General features: G+C 35.5%; 1 protein-coding gene across 4 annotated transcripts in view; it reads right to left on the bottom strand.

The window, feature by feature from the left end:
* TBC1D32 (TBC1 domain family member 32) overlaps positions 1–21,304 on the bottom strand; it is a 75,985-nt gene that overhangs the window by 15,572 nt on the left and 39,109 nt on the right. For 3 of the 4 annotated variants that reach the window (XM_018917124.3, XM_018917129.3, XM_030236201.2), the window contains 5 exons: positions 20,341–20,463; positions 18,957–19,065; positions 18,029–18,122; positions 10,160–10,285; positions 3,520–3,603 (listed from right to left, as the gene is read on the bottom strand). In XM_018917124.3, the coding sequence (XP_018772669.3) occupies positions 3,520–3,603; positions 10,160–10,285; positions 18,029–18,122; positions 18,957–19,065; positions 20,341–20,463 (536 nt within the window). The remainder of the gene's footprint in view (positions 1–3,519; positions 3,604–10,159; positions 10,286–18,028; positions 18,123–18,956; positions 19,066–20,340; positions 20,464–21,304) is intronic. The other variant, XM_050972775.1, reaches the window with a different exon arrangement.

Here is a 21,304-nt window from a genome sequence, read left to right as displayed (position 1 = left end):
TGGATACATACCATTGCCAAGTTCATGTTGGCTAACTTAGATGTGGAGCTAGAAAGATGCTATCTTCTAACAACTTATTAGCTTTACATCATACAGAAAAACATCTCTACTGTAACTAGTTTTAGGATTTAGGTTAGATGGCTCTTACAGGATTATATGGAAACATACTATGAAATAACAAGGCATTCAGTAATTCTCCTTGAAGCAACTGCAGCGCTCCTTAAAGACTACCAGAAAACCTTGGGAAATGTGCAGAAATCTGGTCAATCATTATTCAATCAGTGAGGAATCTAATTTTAAAAAAATAAGGTCTGATAAAGATTTGAGTGTGTTTTGTTGTCCCTTTGGTACAAATAAAGGAAGCATAATGCATCCTGGGTTCTCAATGTGCATTACCCTCCCTTCATAGGAAGGCCATACTGGCTTTTTTATGATGTAACAAAGAACTCAAACTGAATGTAATTTTAGCTATATGACCAATTCCTAAAATGATGCCCTTTTACTGTTTCAGAGTAGAATTAGAATATGATCACAGATTCAGTTTTAGAGCCAGACTTTTGTTTCATGTCAATCAATCAGCATAAATTTATTGGCCCAAACTAACTTCCCTGGTTAACCCTTATTGCTACACCTGTCTGGAAAAGGTGCTATGAAGTTTTAATAACTGTTTTGCTATAAAAGTTAAAAGAAACCTTTGATGATACATGGTGTTTGCCTGAGCAACACTCTTTCCTGTGCTGGAGAACTCTTCACGAAAGAAGTCTGTCATAACGCTGTTGCTGACAGGGAAAGAACTCAATAGGGCACCACCAGTCCTCTGCCTACCTCTTGCCACCAGATTACTGACTAACCTTGAGAAGACTTCTTATTCTCCCATTTCCAAGCTTTTCTTCATTAAAGCACATGGAATATCAAAAGCATTTGCACATGAAAACTGTTTCTTAGACAACCTGTTAAATGTTGGAGCCTTTATTTGATAAATGAGCAGGCAAACTTATCCAGAATTAATGTCTAGTAGTGCCTGTATAAGACCCAAAGACCCCCTCATACAGAAAATACAAAACTAAATATTAGACAGAGATGGTTTATCATTAAAAGAAAATCTTTAAGGCTCAAGAAAACCAAGAACTGAGGTTTTCACTATGTTACCTTTGTTTCTGTATCTATTCTTTTGGATTTTTCATTCTAGATAATTCATTGAATATATGCAATTGTCACAGGATTTTCAAACTTCATTTTCTTTAAAGTTGACATTAAATTTTAGATAAATAATGCAGCGTTGATGCCACCTCTGTCTAATAAGTGGTTCATAGCGAAATGAGTTAAATAGAAGACCTAGTTTCAACCTTCCTGAATGTATTTTAAATCCCATAACTTTGACCAGAAGATTGAGAGGAGTGGATTAAAAGTAAGGTTCTTGATGACTAAGGGAATGGAGTAAGGCCTACTGCTTCTCTTCAGGGATCTTTCACATTAGATGACAGCACTTAGCTATCATAATTAAAGAAGAGCAGGATTGTTGTCTTTGCTGGGCAAGGCATCCATTCTGAGGATGCAAGTCAGATGTTTCTTCTACTTCTAGTTAGTTTTTGCGTGTTTAGCTTTTAAAGGAACAACCAAAATTATTATTTGAATTAGAAAGTCCCAGAAATATGTAATTAGCAAGCCTTTTGAGTCCATGGAATTACTTTATTGCTCATTATGCCTCATGAGAAGTTGAAAAGTAGTACAGGACAAGACAAAGATCTTGTCCTTGACAAAGATATCAGTATCTTTTTGCCACCGGCCGGGGGCTATGTACAAATCACGAACGGGACGGGACTGCTGTGGAACGTGCCTTGAGCTGTTTTATTTTTCAGCATCAGTCTCATTACATGGCTATGACAATGGGAAGATGCCAGCAGCTCACATCCCAGGCAGCAGACAAAGAACTTAATGTTACAATTTACTTTATAACTTTTTTGACCAATCACACAAAGCAAAAGCATATTGACAGTGGTTCCATCCAACCACTATAAGCACACGTACCTTTGGTTAAAACAATGCTTGCTTATTTAGAATACAATGCCTGCTTGTAAGCCTTAAAACACAATGCACAGAGCTCTATTATTAAGCTTCAAACTTCCTAATATCTTGCTAGATAAAATTTTCTGCAGCTTAGGAAGTTATCATAGACAAGCGTTAATACATGGACCATTGTTCTACACGTCCTTGCTTTTCTACTTTTTAAGTAATTTTTTTGCTGACCTATCTTATGGCTATTGCTTAGCTCTAATCACAGTTCTGCTGTCTCTGAGGCCTGCCTTTTGCAGCTTTCCCAAAACCCTCTAATTTTGTGGATTCCCACAATTCCCCCTCTCAGTTCACTAAAAAAGAAGAACATTAAGTTCTTCGTCTGCTGCTTGGGATGTGAGCTGCTCGCATCTTCCCATTGTCATAGCCATGTAATGAGACTGATGCTGAAAAATAAAACAGCTCAAGGCACGTCCCACAGCAGTCCCGTCCCGTTCATGATTTGTACATAGCCCCCGGCCGGCGGCATCTTTTAAGAAAAAATAAACTGTGATAGAAATAACTGTCCCATCAACAACTCACTTCATAAAGCAAGGAGACAGATTCTCAAATGAAATTAAGGGTATCCTGTTAGCAAGCATTTGGATGGTAAAGGCCACTGAATATAAAGAAAGACAGTTTCTAAAATTTCTAGAGGGGTTTTATGCTTTGAAGCTTCAAAGGCAGGCCCCAAGTCTCCAAGGAAACTATATCTGCATACTATGGATAGGAGAGTAAAATATCAGTATAAACAACAGACACTCCCCAAAGCAGGCTTGATTCTCCACAGTTAGTAACAGAATAATCTAATTATCTAATCTAAATGGCTGAACTACAACCGGAGAGAAAAGCCGTGGACAAACAGTGAAGAATGATAGTGCATCTTCCAGCAGATATTAACATTGGTTCTAAATCTTCTAATTTTACCAGTGATTCAAAGTATTAAAACACATTACTTTACACTCAGAATAAATCAGCTTTATCATTCATCTTTTATTCTTGGCTGTAAGCACAACATCTGTACAAAACTAACACTCAGATTACTCAGGCAACAATAACAGTTCCTTAATACATATCCCTTAATACAATATAAAGTGTATACCTTTGTGGGGCTTTCAAAAGGTGAGCCAGATTGCCTACACCATCTTAAATATTTATGCCATCAGCTTTGCAAATCATCTATAATAGGTGTCAACAAATACTCTGAATCGCATCCTCACCTGCTCTGCATCATCTTTCCATTACACACACAACGAAATGTGAAAGCCCATCACTAATAATTCTGTTCTGTTCACTCAAGCACATAATTTTCTTCTAAAAAGTGAAGCATTTCCCACCAGTGAAGTAATGAATTTCTGAGCTGTTAAAGAACATTTTAAACAACCCCAAAATGATACAGATACATTTAGAAGAAAGGCAATTTAAATATGAAGAAGCTGCATGGCAATAAATTATTAGAAGACTGACCTTTATAGCTTCCTGTGCTGAAATAACAATCTGTTTTGCTTTCAGAAAGATGTGACACGAACTTTTCAATTAATTGTGCCAAAACTGCAAGAAGTAAAAACCCATTAAAAAATTAGAGGCAACAAACAAAATATGGAACTACATCACCTAACTAAATGACAATATGTGGGAAAGTAAAGCTATTTAAATTCCAGCATATTTTTTCATAGTTTTATGGGAGAACAACTCAAAATATGCATTGCACTTTTACATTCCTTACACCATTCCTAACGTAAATTAAATTTTAATAGCTTTACTGAGAATATATTCAGTGTAAACAGAAAGAGAATCTCATATTATCTCCATATCCTCCAAGGATTACTTCAGAATTTGTTACATGGTTTCAATATGAAATGAAAATTAGCTATAATTAAACTATAATATCTTACCACATTTGTCTGTGTATGGAGACAGAAAAGGAAAACAGCAAAATGAACAAACCACAAAACTAACCAACCAAATACCCCAAATAAACCAAACAACCCACAAAGAACAAAAAGCTGACACCATCCCAAAATTTTGCTAACCAAAGCACATGAAGTTTAAGGGCTGTTTCTAACAAGCCTCAATATAAAACTACCTATGCCATCACAAGATAAAAATTATTCACCTCAATTTATGCAATAGGAGTATTTAATTTGGGAAATTCTGTATTTAATGATGACCATAATGTTCTTCTTCAGTTCTTGCTATGGAACTTTGAGTCTGCAGACACTGGAAAGCTAAGTCCAATGCTGACACCTGTTCCCTAGGGAGGAAATCATATCTCCCACCTTGATAGGATGTTAGCCAGGAAGTTAGCAAGACCTCTCAGTGACAAATCATTATCCAAACTGTCCCTGATTCCTCAATTCCCCAAGTCTGAGGCTATGGCAACTGAACACATGACACCATACAAGTTTAAACAAATCTTACGAGGAAGCCTTTACACAAACTGCACAGAGGAGGCCCGCATGAGATAAGCCATTCAAGCAATTTAGGATAGCAACTATGAACTTCTTTTATAAGTAAATGCTATCCTAAAACACCTGCTGTTGGCTCCATGAACAGGATATAAAGCATTCAGATATGCATGCTGATACGCCTCACAAGAATGCAAAGCAAGGGAGTGTAGAGAGAAACAACTGCTGCCGCCTGTGGGATTTCCTGTTTGAAGACCATGTTACCATTTCCCTGGCAGCACTTCCACTTAATAGCAATGAAGCTTCAGCTCCTGTTCCCCCATTCTTGCACATAACTCCAGGCACCCATTGCCCAGGTGGGTTTTCTGCTTTTAAGCTGAATAGTTCAAAGAATCATAGAATGGCAGGGGTTGGAAGGGACCATAAAGAAGACCCAGTACCACTGGTACCAGCACCAGTACACTGTTTAAGCAGACAGTGGTAGGAGCAGCTGCAGCAGCACAAGGGAGGCAGAGCAATGACACATGCTGGAGGTGGCAACAGAGAAAGCTAGAAACGTCCTGAGCTAGCCATGATGACAGGAAAACTGCCACAAGCACTTAAAGAGTAGTGCGTGCTCTTTTAGGAATGAGGAGGAGGAGAAAGACAGAATTTCCACCCACACTCTGATGCTTGTTATGCCAGAAAAACAATGAAAAAAAGATATAATAAAGATATTTAATTCTTCTTCCAATTATTTTAAGCTAATATGCTGACATTAAATCACAATCTTCTTCTGTCTTGATTAATTGCCTAAAACATTTATAGAAATTACACTGAATGAGTCCAAGAAAAGTTTTTAAAAGGTTGTGTTTTGGTAATATTAAAGTTTGACTACAACTGCTAAACATGAATTTACAGTTAGAGTTCCAACTCCAACAGTAACAAAATTAATTTTGCATTGCAAGGGACTACTAAATTAAAACAAAAAACCTACATGTGTAATTTATATTCTTATGCACTCTTACAGTGAAATGAAACTGCTAATTAAATATAACATAGCTACTTTTAATCATGGTTAATAAAACACATGGGGCTAAAAAAAGCAATTTACTTTACAGAAGAGTAACAATTTATTCTTTTTTAAAGAATATACAAACTCACTAATCCTCACTAATATGCTTAGTAGAATTTGGCCCACAAACAATATAACAAATATTTGTGTAAAATGAGCAAACGTGTCTATTCCTGAAACTGCAGACAGCAAAAAGCAGAAATCAGACTTTAGGTTTGTAACTAGCTATATATTTACTGTGTGACTATAAGTACAGTAATTACTGAAATATGCCATACTATATTAATAAATGGGAACTATGTTAAGACTAAAATATCCCATAATTCAGAAAATTTAAACCCGAGCTGGGACATTGGACATTTCTTCTCTTTTTGTCATAAGGCAGCCACATGCTTGACCTAGCAGGTGAATACTTCAATTCAGTGCTTGAGTTAATAGAAGTGAGAGTTCAACTGCTAAGCAATATTTTGAAATTCAAGCACTAAATTGATTTCCACCATTTGAAAGTATTTATCTAAGTGCCTATCGGATCTTTGAAAATATTTTCATCAAGTTTGAGAGATGAAGACACACAAGAATATGTCTCAAAATACATCTGGTTAATACACAAATAAATGGTTTTCACAGGACACTGCCTTTTCCAAAGGAATGTTCATGTAAAATGACAAGTAGCTATTTAATTTTTTTTGTTTTAATACTACATTATTTAGCTGCCATTTGGACACCACTTTAGAAACTGGTTCAGAGATTCTTCATTTAACTGGAAAACTAGACAAAAGACATTTAGGCAGGTTGATTGTACAGTACAGTCAGTATTCTGTAAAACTCAAAATTTTTAGGTAAAGTTTATGTGACCTACCAACACAGTGAAAATGTTGTTTTTCTTAAATTATGCTAGTTTGGCTGTGTTAGTATTGAAGTTTTTAAGAGTCTAGAAATAATCTGATGGAAATTTAATTTTTACACACAAAATAAACAGAATTTTAATTTCGGTGTGTGTAATTATATACAAAATAAACAGAAATACAGAAATGTTTTTAAATTTAAAGTAATTTCTTAAATTACTGCAGTATGCTTATAAAACACCTACTTTCCTCCAGGGTTTTCTTTTTCCTTGAAGAAGTAGTGTACAGAAGGAAGGCAACTGAAACAGCTTCAAAACTGCATAAGAATACTGCTTTAAAAAAAGTATGTGGTTAAAACTCTTTTAATAGGTAACAACCATGAGCACTAACCTAATTCCTACTCTGAAAGTTTTAAGTCAAAAAGATCAAAAAGCAAAAATCATCAGACTTTTAAAAATCCTCTAACTACTGCAACTGGATCATGTTCTATGATCCAGATGTTTCAAAGGAGTTTAAAAGAAAATACAAAGGATTTTTTCTAACAGCAGTTCTGCTCTCAGGCACAAGGTGTGACTCTTGGGGATGGTCTTGTGCAGGGCCAGGGGTTGTATTCAATGATCCTTGACAATCTCCAACTCTGCTGAGTGGAAGGGATTCTGTGGCTCTTTGACTTCTGTTAGAGGCTAGAAATTCAAGAGTGAAAATCTTGGACAGATTACTTTTTTGCAAGAGTAGTGTCAGAAATTTTTAACTCCATCAACCATACTTCAGTTTATTAAGTATATGAAAAACAGGATTAGCAATTCCATTATTGATGGCAAGAACAAGGAGGACTTTCAATTATTGTACATTAAAATGACAAATGCACAACCTACATTTTCTCTGAAAAGAAGAGAACAAGATAATAATTCTGACAGTGCTTCCATTAGAGACGAACATTGCATATGTTATATCAATATACAAGTATTTTCTTTTTTAATGGGAAAAACAACCCTTCAAACCAAACCAAATCTTTACACACCTGCACATGCACCCATGTGCCACTGCTTACAGCGGCTCAAAACTGATTTGGGGATCAGAAGAAAGAATTTCTGATCTGCAATTATTTTTTCTGCATAACATAAAGACCCACTGTTTCACTCAAATTCTAACACGGCTTCATTGAAAAATCAAGGACATAAAAATAAAGATGCAAACATCTAATTTGTATTATTTTAAAAACCTATTTTGAAAGTACAACATCAGCATTTTGTTATCCTGAACTAAAAACACTACTACAGCACACAACAGTCATGGGTTCTTTATCCTATGGGGAAAGTCCTGCAGTTAGTTTCAACTTTTTGTTGCAATTGCTAAAAGCTGCAGCACACATACATCACAAACAATGACACTGCCTCAAAGGCACACTGTATTTTTTGTCAACATGTTTTGATAGAGCTATCTCAGATGATGCAGAGCTCACAAAATATTAAAGGATTCCAGAACACCGTTTTTACTGTAACCACTCTGCTTCCATCAAACATTTCATTTACAAAAGCTGGAGAAAATTCCTATGTTTTACAGTAAGTTCTCACATGCAAGTTCAAGAGCTGCTATATTTTCTTTTCTTGGTTGGTTGGGTTTTATTAAGAAAAAACTATTTGGAGGTAAATTAATAGGCCCTAAAGAATATTTGAGATCTAAATCCAGATCCTCAGGGAGATAGGTGATGGAAAATCTGAAAGACTCTATGGAGCAAGTAATTTTAGCTGAGTTTACTTTCCCTATCCACATCATATACGGATATAAAACTTAAAAAGAACAGGATTTGGGGGCAGAGTATCTCATTATGAAAGGAAAAATGTTAGCATATAATTGATATCTCTGCAACACCCTTAATTTATTTTGCTTTGGGTTTCAAGTCTTATAAAAGTGGAGTAAAATAAGGATGTTGAATATTCCCAGAAATGAGATGCTGATACAATGTTTACTGGGAACAGATGAAAAAAGAAGTTGCTGGAATGGAAAACAACATTCTGCCATATATGAAGGACAAAAGGAGGAGATAATTGAAAAAGGCATGGCTAAAATAGTCAATATGAGATCCTGGTTCAAGAGGAAAAAAAAATAACCAAAACCACAAGTCACCTCTCAGTCATGTGACCTATTTGAACATGCACTACGTTAAGCCTAAATTCTTACACAGTAATTACTTTCTACAGATATCTAGAGGAGTTGATTTGCCTGCTTCTTTTTCTGCCAAAGCTTAGATGCAAATACACAGAAAGTTCTTTTCTAGATGTACTAAAGACACTAGAGGGAAGCCACAAATACTGTAATGAGTAGTCCAAAAGAAGCCATAACCTGGCCAAAGGCTCTCCCCATGGTTCTCTTGCTGATAAGTGACCCAAAGAAAAGAGAGAGGTGATGTTTTAGCAGAGAAAACACCAGTCTAAGGACATCCCAAAAGCGACGCATTAGCAGAGAATTTAGCACAAATGTATTGACCAAATTGATGGGAGAGTAATCATCATGGGAAGGGTGAATTAGAGATATTGATACTGTACAGTTTTCTCAAGAATTTTTTGATGGAGTTCAAGCAGGTTCTATAGATTCAGCACCTGGTAATCCTGACACCAGAACACAGAATATTTTTAACAAATCAATACACATTACTCCATACAGTCCTTGAGTCTAATGTTAATAATGCTCATTATTTTGTGGTTTAACTCCTGTTAATGTCAGTCCCCTTAGAATTGGCCCAGTAAAGAAAGCACAAGTGTACATCTTTGTTCTGTAAACCATGGAGATTGCTCTATCTGTAACTATAGAGAAAGCTTTGACTTCTGGGCATCTGGACTGAAGTCTCTCACTCCTCTGGAATTTGGGAGAGCTTGGCATGCTGCAAAAGATACACAGCACCACAGTTGTCTCTTGTGAAGTGGATTCAGTGAACATGATGTTTTCTCAAACCACAGAGCTGCAGATACTTTGCTGCTTCTGAAATATCTCCAAGCAGATACAGAACATCTGAAGAGATCTGCACAGCCAGCTATATTAACTGCTTATCTAAATAACATAAAGGGAAACCCTGGGCACCTGTAAACAAGAAGTTACACTACATACTGACCAAAATCAGAACTCCTATGGGAAAGGAAGCCAGCAATTTCTGAGAACACCTCACTTCTTTATGGCTACACAAGCTTATAAGATATCACAAGGGAATTACTATGTCTTACTTCTGATGATTTATGTCATATGGATGATCTGCGGTTTTGCTTTGGCTGCTTTGGTTTTTTAACTGAGCTATAGCAATGCTCCTGCATGATCACACTGTTCATTAAAAACGCATATGAAAACTAAGAAAAACCTGAATGAACAAATTCTTTGTTTAGTATGGCTTAATTCTGATATTTCTTTTACAGAAATTGCCCATTATTATAATTTCCCAATCCATGTTAACTCATTCACTAATCTCTGAGAGATGTCTGTTTTCTTTCAGGCTTTCTTTTTCATTTTCTCAGTATCTCAATAATGGACCCTCTAGAGATCTGGAACAAAGACTTGTATTTGAGCCCTCTTTCTCTGTCAAACTTCACTGACAACATAGAGGGATAACAGTCGTAAAGAGAAAAATAGAACATAAAATGCATAAAACTTGCTTTCTTGGGAAAATACCATTGAAATAGTTTTCATAAGTGACACAAAATTATGGACTACTTGTATAGATAATGTGCTCCTCAATAAAAAAAAATAAGAAGAGTTGCTTATTAGTGGTCTTTTGTTTGCTTTCTTTGTTAAACTTCTCAAGTCATACTCACTTGGTCCACTGATGCTATCTGGTCTGGTTTTCATGACTTTGCAGAACTGTTTTCTACAAATTTCTGCCCACCCGGTTGGCTTCTCCAGACTTGTCAAGAGTTTTAAGAGCTTGTCAAGATCCTTATCTAGAAGAAATGAAAAATTAGTGGTATTCTATAATGCTCATACACTGACAGAATAGTTTGAGTTGAAAGGGACTTCAGAGATCACGTAGGCCAAATTGCATTCCCACAAGTATTTTTGGCAGACTTCATAAGAAAAGATTACATAAATATGCCTTTTCCTAAGACAATTAAGCTGGAGAAGCAGTCCCAAAGCTGATGACATTCTACTTTATACAAAACATTCTATTTACTGATGGGATTTTGTGCTTATTTTGGCTGGGGTAGAATTAATTTTCTTCGCAGTGGCTGGTATGGGGCTATGCTTTGGATTTGTGCTGAACACAGAGGTGATAATTTAGAGATGTTCTAGAGATCTGTGTAAGCAGAGCAGAGATTACAAAGATCTGGACTTTTCTGCTTTTCTACTGCCACCCCAGCAGGGAGACTGGGGGCGCATAGGAAATTGGGAGGAGACACAGCTGGGACAGGTGACCCAAACTGACCAAAGGGATATTTTATACCACACAATATGCTCAGTATATAAAGTGGGGGAAGAAAGAGGAAGGAGAGGAACATTCTGAATGATGTTGACATGATGACAGTTGACATGGTGGTGTTCAGTCAAAGGCTGGACTCAATGGCATCTGAGGGCTTTTCAAATCTAATTGATTCTGTGATTGCATTTGTCTCCCACAGTAACCATTACAGGTGATGGGGTCCCACTTTCCTGCAGATGGCTGAACACCTGCCTGCCACTGCCCAGATGCAGTGAATTAATTCCTTGTTTTGCTTTGTCTGTGTGCATGGCTTTTGCTTTTTTATTATACAATCATAGAATAAGCTGAGTTGGAAGGGACCCATCAGGATCATCAAGTTCAACTCCTGGCCCTATGCAGGGCACCTCAAAAGTCACACCATGTGCCTGAGAGTGTTGTACAAATGCTTCTTGAACTCATAAAGGCTTGTTGCTGTGACCAGTACCCAGCCACCCTCTGAATGGGAAGCCTGCACCAGTACCCAGCCACCCTCTGAATGAATAGCATTTTTCTGATGTCTAATCTAAACCTCCCCTAACTCAGCATCTTACCATTTCCTCAAATCCTGTCATTAATTCCAAGCGTGAAAAGGTCAGTGCCTGCAACTCCACTTCCACTTGTGAGGATGTTGAAGACCACAGTGAGGTCTCCCCTCAGTCTCCTCTTCCCCAGGCTGAACAGAACGAACAAGTGACCCCAACCACTCTGCATATCCACTCAGACATTCACCATCCTTGTTGCCCTCTTCTGGACACTCTCTAATAGCTTAATGTCTTTTCTGTGTTATGCCCCCAGCACTTGAGGTGAGGTCACCACAGCGCAGATCAGAGTGGGACAATCCCCTCCTGACAATGCTGTGTCTAATGCCCCCCAGGACACAGTTATGCCCTCTTGGCTGCCCTGGCACTTGGCAGCTACCAGGTAACTTGGCTCCCAGAGTACTTGATGCTGCTGGGAAATACTTTCTGGCCACCTGGAGGGGAAAAATAAAGATGGTACCTAACAGTAAGCAAATGCACAAGCATTCACTCCAGCTGGGTACAATCCCTCTGCTGCTGGACCATTATTATTATTCATTTTTTTATGTTTGTGAATACTTTACTTGTTAAATAAAGTTTTTTCCATTTTTCTCAAAGATTTTTTTTTCTCCCAAACTGGTGGGGGGAGGAGCTGCTTGAATCTGCTTTCTAGAGGGACCTCTTCAGAGATTTCCTCCCTAAATTTGCACTAAACCAGGACAAGCATCAGCAATTGTTTGAGTCAGTCTATGGATATGAAGAATATTTGCTGGTACTTTGGATATGAAGAATATTTGCTGTACTTCTTTACAGCATTTCTATTTCAAAACGCTCTTTTCAAAGGATCTTATTCTTTTTAGATTATTAGAGTATTTTCAACAGAATTATGATTATGCATGTAATTCATTTTGAGCTCATCGATAGACCTTAATGATTTCTAATTAGTAGATTGTATCCCTGTCATTGGAATTTATTATACAATACATAACATTTCAAAACAATCTTATTATAATAACTTAATTATTATAATTAATAACGACTCCAAATTAACCTGAAATTTCTTTGTTATCCTCAAATAAATAAGTCCTCAGTATCCTCCCAAATAACATGCAGTGATGCTTAGAACAGCTTACTTATGAAAATTTAATGTGAAGAAGGACATAACTCTTACAGTATTATCAGTATGATTTCTAGTTCTTTCTCTACCCTTTTTTGTTATTTCTGAAACAGCTGAGTATTGAAGAACTGCAAAGAAACACTCCTTGATACAAGGTAAATAGTTATTTTACTTCCTCAAGGACTGTAGTAATTCAGTTTGGCAGACAAGAATCAGAGACTACAAGCTGAGACCTAATCAGTCCATGTACCAGAGACCCATGCAACCAAGATACTGTGGTGCAGTCATGTATTTAATATATCCAGTACAAACTAAAATGGGTATCATACTGTGGAAACTTACTGCAGCTTATTTTCTTCCAGGTAAACCACTTGCTTCCCTTGTCATTAAATGAGGGCTACCCCTTCTGCCAGCAGGTCATCACAGCAAAAAAAACCCAAAAAAACCAAAACCAAAACAAACAAACAAGAAAAAAAAAAACACCCCCAAAAAAAGACAGAACCTTGGGGGGTTTTTGGAATGACAATTGCTTCAAACACTCATGATATCCAAAAAATGCCAGCTTGCTTTCACAATTTAGTAGGCAACTACAACTTGCTCAACAGTATTACGCTGTAGCTGGAACTTAAGCAACAACACAGTTCTGGGTTATCTATGTTATGTGTTACTGAGGGCAGGCTGTCACACTACCACTACCACTAGAGGTGTTCTAAACACACCAACACCGAGAAACAGAAGTCCTGATTTTATTTCTTCTCTTTTCTGGTTTGTCACTAAATGAGTTCACAAGTTATCCTAAATTAATGACTTGAATTTGATTTTTTTCCTGGAAAAATACTAGACTTGCTGAATGATGTAAAGGATAGAATATGAGGAAGAAAATGACTAAGACCTTCCTCTACTGATGCTAGCAAGCTTTTAAATATGGTCATGATTAAAAAGAAGCTAATGTCAAATTAATTAATCTGCTGCACTTCTGCTTTCTTCTTCATATGAGGTTATATTTTGCCATCCCATCCCTTACGTGTACTTACTTTGTGTTACCATTGGTTATTCTGTGTAAACCCATGAAAAAACCCCAAATATTCCACATTTACTATCTTATAAAGCTATGAAATTGCTTTCTAAATAAGCTCTACTTCCATGCTCGTATGAAATCTGAACCACTACATCATAATAGCAAGTTTAAATTGATCTCCCTATTGTAAAAGATGCTGCTTTATAGTTCTTCAAATGATTCTTCAGCTAGCTTGTTTAGATCTTCCAAAGCAAGTAAGATCCAGAAAATTCATCAATGTTTTATAAAACATAAGAAATGCAACAAGCCCCTTTTGATCTGACTGTGCTTTGTGGCAGAAGTGTTTTTCTGTGCTTAATAACTAAGACCTGTAAATCCATGCATATCTTATTCAAAATCTTAATTGAGAGATGAATAACTTGACTACAATTTATTTGGCTAGTACATAGAAGCAAATCCATATATAGATATATAATTAAGAAAAGCTCATTTCTCATAAACCTTACTACTCTTTCATCTTTTTTTAATTGAGTGGACTTACAAGCAAAAGGCAACAGACTTATACATGAATACCATGACAAATATAAAAAGGAGTACAAGTCAAAGAAGTGTAGGTGATAAAGGCATTTATATGACATTATAAGGAATAACAGGAAAGATAATATGGCTGATTCTTTGACAGAGAAAATTTTAAAAAAACTTAAAGACACTGCTAATACCAGATATTACAAAAAAAAATGAAATCATATTTAAAAAACAAAACCAAACAAAACAAACAAGCAAACAAATAAACAAGAAACCTTCAATGAAACCAAACCTGAAACACAGCAGCAAGTTCCCATTCAAGTCAGATGTTTAAAGCAAAGAACTCAGAGAACAGTGGCTGAGATAAATTATCAAATTACTTTCGATAAGAAATAACCCCAGATTTTTGGTACCAATTCTGGAATGTATGATTTCAGAAGAAAATAAGATTAATGAATGGTGGAGTACCCAAGTTGAGGGAAATGTTAAGCAGTGAATGCATCACTGCAGGACATTTATGGACAATATTCTTCAGCCACATTCCTTACCAACTGTCATAACTGCAGAGCTAGGAGTAAAAAAGAAAAATGTATTCTGCGCAAATAGAAGAGTGAATATTAGAGTTTAATAGCCTTCTAAAGAGTTTAACTTTTAATAATCTACACTATAGTTTATATTACAAGCAAAATAAAAATCTTTTCACAGTTGTATCCTGAATATAAAAGGATTATATCACTCTTTGAAAATTACTTAAGAGTTCTTCCTCAAATTACCTTAATGAAATAATAATTGAACAAATAAAAAAGAAAAGCAACAGGGTATCTTGCTGGAGTATGAACAGGTAGAAATGGCATAATTAATTTTCATATATAAATAATGATCCACGTAAATCATTTGAAGTTTCACTATAAATTATCTTTGATAGAAGTGAATCATTAATATACGGCTATCCAGTAGCCTTCTAACTCTAACTTCTGGCTGAAAGTATTAGAGCATAATAATATACACTCAACCAAATTTATTTTTCCATAAATCCTTTCCTGTAGACCCATATACCACACAAACAAATACCTGACATCTGCAAAACCAAGACAGATATTTGTAAGCATTGATGCACTACAAGTTTTCCTCAAATACAAACATATTTTTTGGGTGAGTCAGCTTACTCAAAGTGTCCTCATGAAATGGAAGAGATACTCCACTAAGTCAATGCAGTTAAAAAATTACAATACAGTCTTTTTTTATTCAGTGAGTCAAAATATCCACTTGCCAGTGTCTGTGATCACTGTAATGGCACAGAATAAAAGCAAGAGAGTTAAAAGAAGAGATCAGTTAAAAAAAGCCTTCAGGCCTTGGTGCTGGGAAACATGCTCCATACACTCAGATTTACCACTGCTCTGCTTTTTATTACAGCTGAACCATAAGGTGTTAGTGTTGCAAGTTGTGCTGTCCTTCAAAAGAAGGACAATTCTTCCTTCAAAAGAATTTATAGAATAAAAATCCTACCCACTTCTTGGGTTTTCATGCTGGAAAACTCAGTGTGAACCAGTCCTTTTAATTAACCACCCCTCATAAGCTACTTGCAGTTTTATCCATGTTTTCTATTATACCACATACAGGACAAATAAAGTCCAGAGATCTGGAAATGAAGCTTCTTTTTCCCTGATCTCAATTTGCCACACTAGCTCCAAAATGTTCTGTTATAGCACCTGTCATTCAACTTCATCTGAAAGGAGGATTTTAAACAGAATACATATTGAATATACTATTAGCAGTTTATTCAAGGCACATCTGTAATTATTTTTTTTAATGCTCACAAGCCATCTCCATCTATTATATAAATATATTTAAAAATCAACTCAGGTTATGTTTTTACATCTGCCATCACAATTAGGTGATGTATACAGGATACATTTTCAAAGTAAAAAAAAAAGGTAAGCTCTTGAGCAATAAAAGAGGACTCAAATAAGAGGTCAGGACAGACAGAATAAAACCTACAGTTACAGTTTTTTTCAGCCAAATAAATGATACATTCATTAACAGTACTAAGAATCTACTAGTCTTAAATATTCATGTTACAGAAACATGCAAAGAGGACCAGAATGATACCTCTCAGGTTACATAATGAAACACTACAGCATGAAATCTGAACACAGACAGGTTCAAGGAAGGAGAGACATTGTGCTGGCCTTCAGCCTCTGTCAACAGATACAAAGAAGCAGTCATGCATTCCCACTCACGCAATGGCTGCAGAACTCTTGCCAGTCACAAGTCTGTGTGAACCCTCTCTATCTCCTTGCACTAAAGCAGAATGAAAATTTAACAAGTATTTTTCTTAACTCCAAGCAATCTGAGTAGCACACAACATGAATTCTGAATATTCACAACAACAAATTTGTAAGATCTTGTATAAATGTAACTCATGGATCCATCTTGTAATCGTATTTTTAACCTCTCTTGTGAAAGAAAACTTCTATCATTGCCATATCATAGCACTTAATATCAGATATTCTCCATTTTCTATTCATGCTCTTTGATTTCTTTTTTTGAAAGCACTACAATAGCAATTTATGAACTTCATTATTTTAATTTTCAATCTATTTCTTCTAATGCTTTCTTTCAAAATAACTTACACATCCTGAAAGCTTTGGTCTCACATTTGAGTGATTGATGTCACAATTGAGTGGTTTGTTGTTTTTTTTTTAACCTAGTACTGAAATAGAACACTTTCAATGGTTTATTTCCCTTTTATTTTCAAACAACAAACACAAAATATTTTGACTCCACTACCAAATGTTCTGTTCATTTTGCAGTTACATAATCTTTTACTTCAGTTACCTTTAACATCAAAAATGCCATTCCAAATTAAAACATTTCTTTGATGTCAATTTTTCATCAAACTCATTGCAAACCTTTGAAACTTCATTTCAGCAAAATTACTTTTACAAAAAGTTTTACCCAATTTTTCATAGTTGGCTGTCATCCACAAACGTGACAACTGCAATATTGATTTCATTAGCCCACTTGGTAATGATAAGCAACAGAATTATTCTGAATAAGAGAACCAAGGGATCCTTTGAACATGTTCTGAGAATAATAATAGCAATACAATATGCTTTTCCAACCCAGGACTGACACTACTGCCTCCTTGAAGACACCCACTTTACCATTATCTGACTGTTGTCCTATGAAACTTGCCTTGGGAAGCCTGGGACAGTATTACAAAAGCTAAGATACAGAAAACTCCCTTTTATAACTATATGGCCTTTCCTCTGGTCAGAGCAGGAAATCACCTTTTATTTTTTTTCCCCCAGATATATACAAACAGACTATTTTATAGTCCACAGTTAATGTAAAATTTCTATCACTCCTGTAAATCTGTCTCTGCTAAGGAAATTCACAATTTCTAAGAGGTTCATCTCAGGGATACAGTAAACATGAACAAATACAATTAATTATTTATTAACAAAACAATTCACCTTTTGCATTGTCTAGGCAAACTAAAACCTTAAAACAGTTTCTCTGTGTGAATTAAACTGCTGTGCCTAGGTAGTTCTTGAAAGGATTCTTCAGTCTGCTCACATTCCAAATTGATGTTCAATGCGGAAACCAACTATCCTAAACGCTGTCTATTTCACACACCACCAAGCTCAGTAAACACAGGGATGTGAATCACGAAAATAGTGTACAAAGAACTCGGCAGTTTAAGCAAACTGTCTTGCTTCAGTTACTAGAGAGATGATATAAATGTACCTTATGAGTCACCCACCAGAGACGAGCCAGGAGGTTAATCTTGAAGTGTGCATAAGAATTAGATTACCAAACAGCTTTTCAGATTGACAGTTGCACAAAGCCACACAAGCAAAACCAAACCAACTTATTTAGCTACAATTGCAGCCAGCACTGAAAAAACCTTAAGTACTTAATGAGATTATGATCAGTGGGATGTGAGGGTTGGGAGCAGGGTGCAGGGAGGAAGGAAAAAGAAATTTTTAAAATTGACTGAGACACTTGCATGAAATCTACACTGCTTGCATGCTTTCTACCTACCTTGTCTGAATTCAGCTTTCCTAGGAATTTCTGCAAGATAGCACTTTGGCACAGGGAACGATGAAAACATTGGCCAAGGATATAGACCACTGTCCTGAAATCAGGACCATAAATAAATAAATTTAGCAGAAACATTAATAGCTTTTTCTCAATTAACACACAAAGGTACAGTTCCCAGAATTACAGCCTATGCACCAAAATTGTTTGATGCTACAATTTCCAAGGAGATGTGCTATAATTACAAAAAAATCATAGAAAATCCAAAATGCATTTGAGAATATTTTTTTATGGTGTATATACCACTGACAGTTTTGATTTTACAGTTCCTTTTTTCAACCACAAAGGAAATTGCAAGTTTTATAAAAAATATAAAAAAGAAACCCCAACAACATACTAAACTGTATTTCCAACTTTATAAATTGATTTAGGTGTCTTTGTTGTGCTGACAGTAATCTGCATTTCATCTTTATAAGACTGACAGCCAGGGAGAAGTAGAACATTTAAAGAAGTTGCTTAACAAACACTACTTTGTTAGAACATTGACGAAAGCTCCAGGTATTAGACACTGCATATGAGAACCCAAGAATGGAAAAAATATCAAATAATACAAAGATAAATGGAAAGCTAGTAAAGAAAACACAGAAATATAAAAGGAAAAAATCCAAATTGTGTTCGCTTAAAAGTAATATTAAAATGGAGCAAAATAAACATGTTGTCTAAACACAGTATGCCCTAGGTACATGACAATCCCCAGATAGAGGGAGCACTGTATTTGCTCAGTGTATCACTTCTTTAAAATATTAACACTTCATAAAGCTAAAGGTGGTCTGGTGTTAAATAATTTTTCACATGCCGAATTATCAGCAAAAATGTTCAGTTGATGAAGGCAGAAGTTACAGAAAGAAACTGGTAAACTTTAAATTCTAACCTTATCTAATTCTCTCAAAGGCAAAATCCTTTCCTGTGGTCCTCCGATCAGATTTATCCTTACAAGAACATGGTTCCTCTCCACTGACAGACCATCTATTATAAAAACTCTGTGGAAAAAAACCCAAACATAACACAAAAAACCTTCAAAAATTAGAAGCTGTGATTTACTGACTATTTAATTCAGAAAACTTAAAGAATCAAGAATATTTTGAGAAACATACCAGAGTTACAACACAGGCTGGAATACATATAGGCATAAATAAACAGAAACATTAAGCATTTTGAGATGTCTCCAAGCATTGTCGTAACTTTGTTCTTCCCTCCCTACTACTGATTAGAAAAATTTGAGCAATTACTGGATCTAAAAGAGTAGAAAATCTCACAGATTTTCTTATGTCACATAAAAATTATATAATTAGGGCAGTGACAGTTAATGGACCATAAAAATTTGCTCCTTATTTGGCCTACCGGTATATTTCTGCTGTCTCAAATTAGCAGAGTTATTCACTACTTGAAACAGAGACAACTTGCTGTCTGAAGTCACTGTGCAGCCTAAGGTACAAAATTTTTGAAAGCAGTAACATCCAGTTTTTATTCACCAAGTTTCTTAATAAAAGTTTTGCCTTAGTAGGGAAATAGTAGCTTACATCTTCAAATAGTAAATAACTATCACCTGGCACCCATACTGTTTGACTTACATCCTGTAATGGTCCCATATAGCAAACAGTAAGAGGAAAATACTTAAAACTCAGCATGCCATGAGAAAGGAAAAAATGTCAGTAACTAAATGACTCTCCACTTCTGTCCCAAAAATACTTTTTTCCTTTTGAAAGGATGCGCTGGGCAATTTTATTTAGAAGACAGCAGTGGAAAATCCTAAAAGCTGGAGAGATGACTAAGATACAAATAAACTGTTGGAGAGTTGACAAAGCTACAAAACAAACAATAACAACAACAACAAAAATACTCCTGCATAAAAACCCCATAGTATTGATGTCTGTAATTCATGAACATTAAAACAATACCCTGATTTTATATTAAATACATAACATTAAAATATATAAAATTAAAATGCATACACACATTCAAAAGTTTCAAACACTTTTTGTTTTAGAAACAACTTAAGAGTAATACAATTTAAAAAAAGAAAAATTTTTTTTTTAATTTTATACTTTTGGGGTGAACATGGGAGAAAGAGACGGCTATTGTATCTTTTAATAATTTAAAACTGCTGACAAACCTGCATGTAAGGAAACTTATGGACGTTAGAAGCCAGTTTAACTGAAAGCATTTGTTGTTTAAAGCTACTAAGGCATTCATGTACTTGTTCTCAGGAGAAGAGTTTGATAGTTAAAATAACATTTACATCAATCACTTCTTACCCTGGTCCTTCTGAAGTTTCTGTGACATTTTCCTCCTGAGCAGTTAGTAAAACTTGTGACACTTTATACTGAGTCTCCAAGAGTAAAAGGGTATTGAGCTCACAGCACAGCACATTTAACAGCCTGCAGAAGGACACATTGAAATGGTAGCACATCAGTCAGGACTCCAGTAATGCACAGAAAGACAAGGATGCACGTTTATGAGATCTTGCAATGGAAAGGGAGAGGAGGAAAAAACAACAAAAAATTTCACTTGAAGTGTCTGAAAAAAATTCTCAACAAGGTCAGGAACACTCTTTTATATTCTTTTTAACCACTCAAGTGGCACAACTTTTAGCAACCTTTTTGTGTGTGCATGAAACAACCAGAGAAAATATCTACTGGTCAGCTCAGTCACTTTTGAGTTTACATTACAGTGTAACAAAAATAATACAGGCTTAGTAAGACATTCCATCTGAAATATAAGGAAATTATACAATAATAGGTTGGTAAAGCAACTCAGAATTAGGTTGTCTGAAGGGGGAGGAGGGAAGGGAGGAAAAAAAATAGCTTTCATTTAGAAAAGAGGCTTTTAAGACCTTCTGTATAACCACATTTAATGCAGTTCAAAAGCAATAAAAGATTTAACATGTAACATAACCAACAAATCTGCTGGGTTGGGTTTTTTCAGAGAAACACAAATGGTAAATGAAATGAATAATAACAAGTGAACAAGACAGACAGTACATTATATACAATTTTCTTTCATAACTTTGGGGCAAATTAACAGGGTAAGTACTCCAATATATTTTCATATAAATCTGAAATAAAATACTCCAAATCATATTACATTTGTTTTAACTAATCTATTCACTCTAAAACCACAACAGGATAATTTCATTGAGGTCTTCCAGTTAAAGGAAAACAATGTAACTAAACATTCTTGTTACTGGTTTTATTTCCTGTTTTAGCACAGTCATAAAAT

Source organism: Serinus canaria, chromosome 3 (assembly GCF_022539315.1).
Source record: "Serinus canaria isolate serCan28SL12 chromosome 3, serCan2020, whole genome shotgun sequence".
NCBI classification, from domain to species: Eukaryota; Metazoa; Chordata; class Aves; order Passeriformes; family Fringillidae; genus Serinus; species Serinus canaria.
This window is presented reverse-complemented; position numbering and strand designations above follow the sequence as displayed.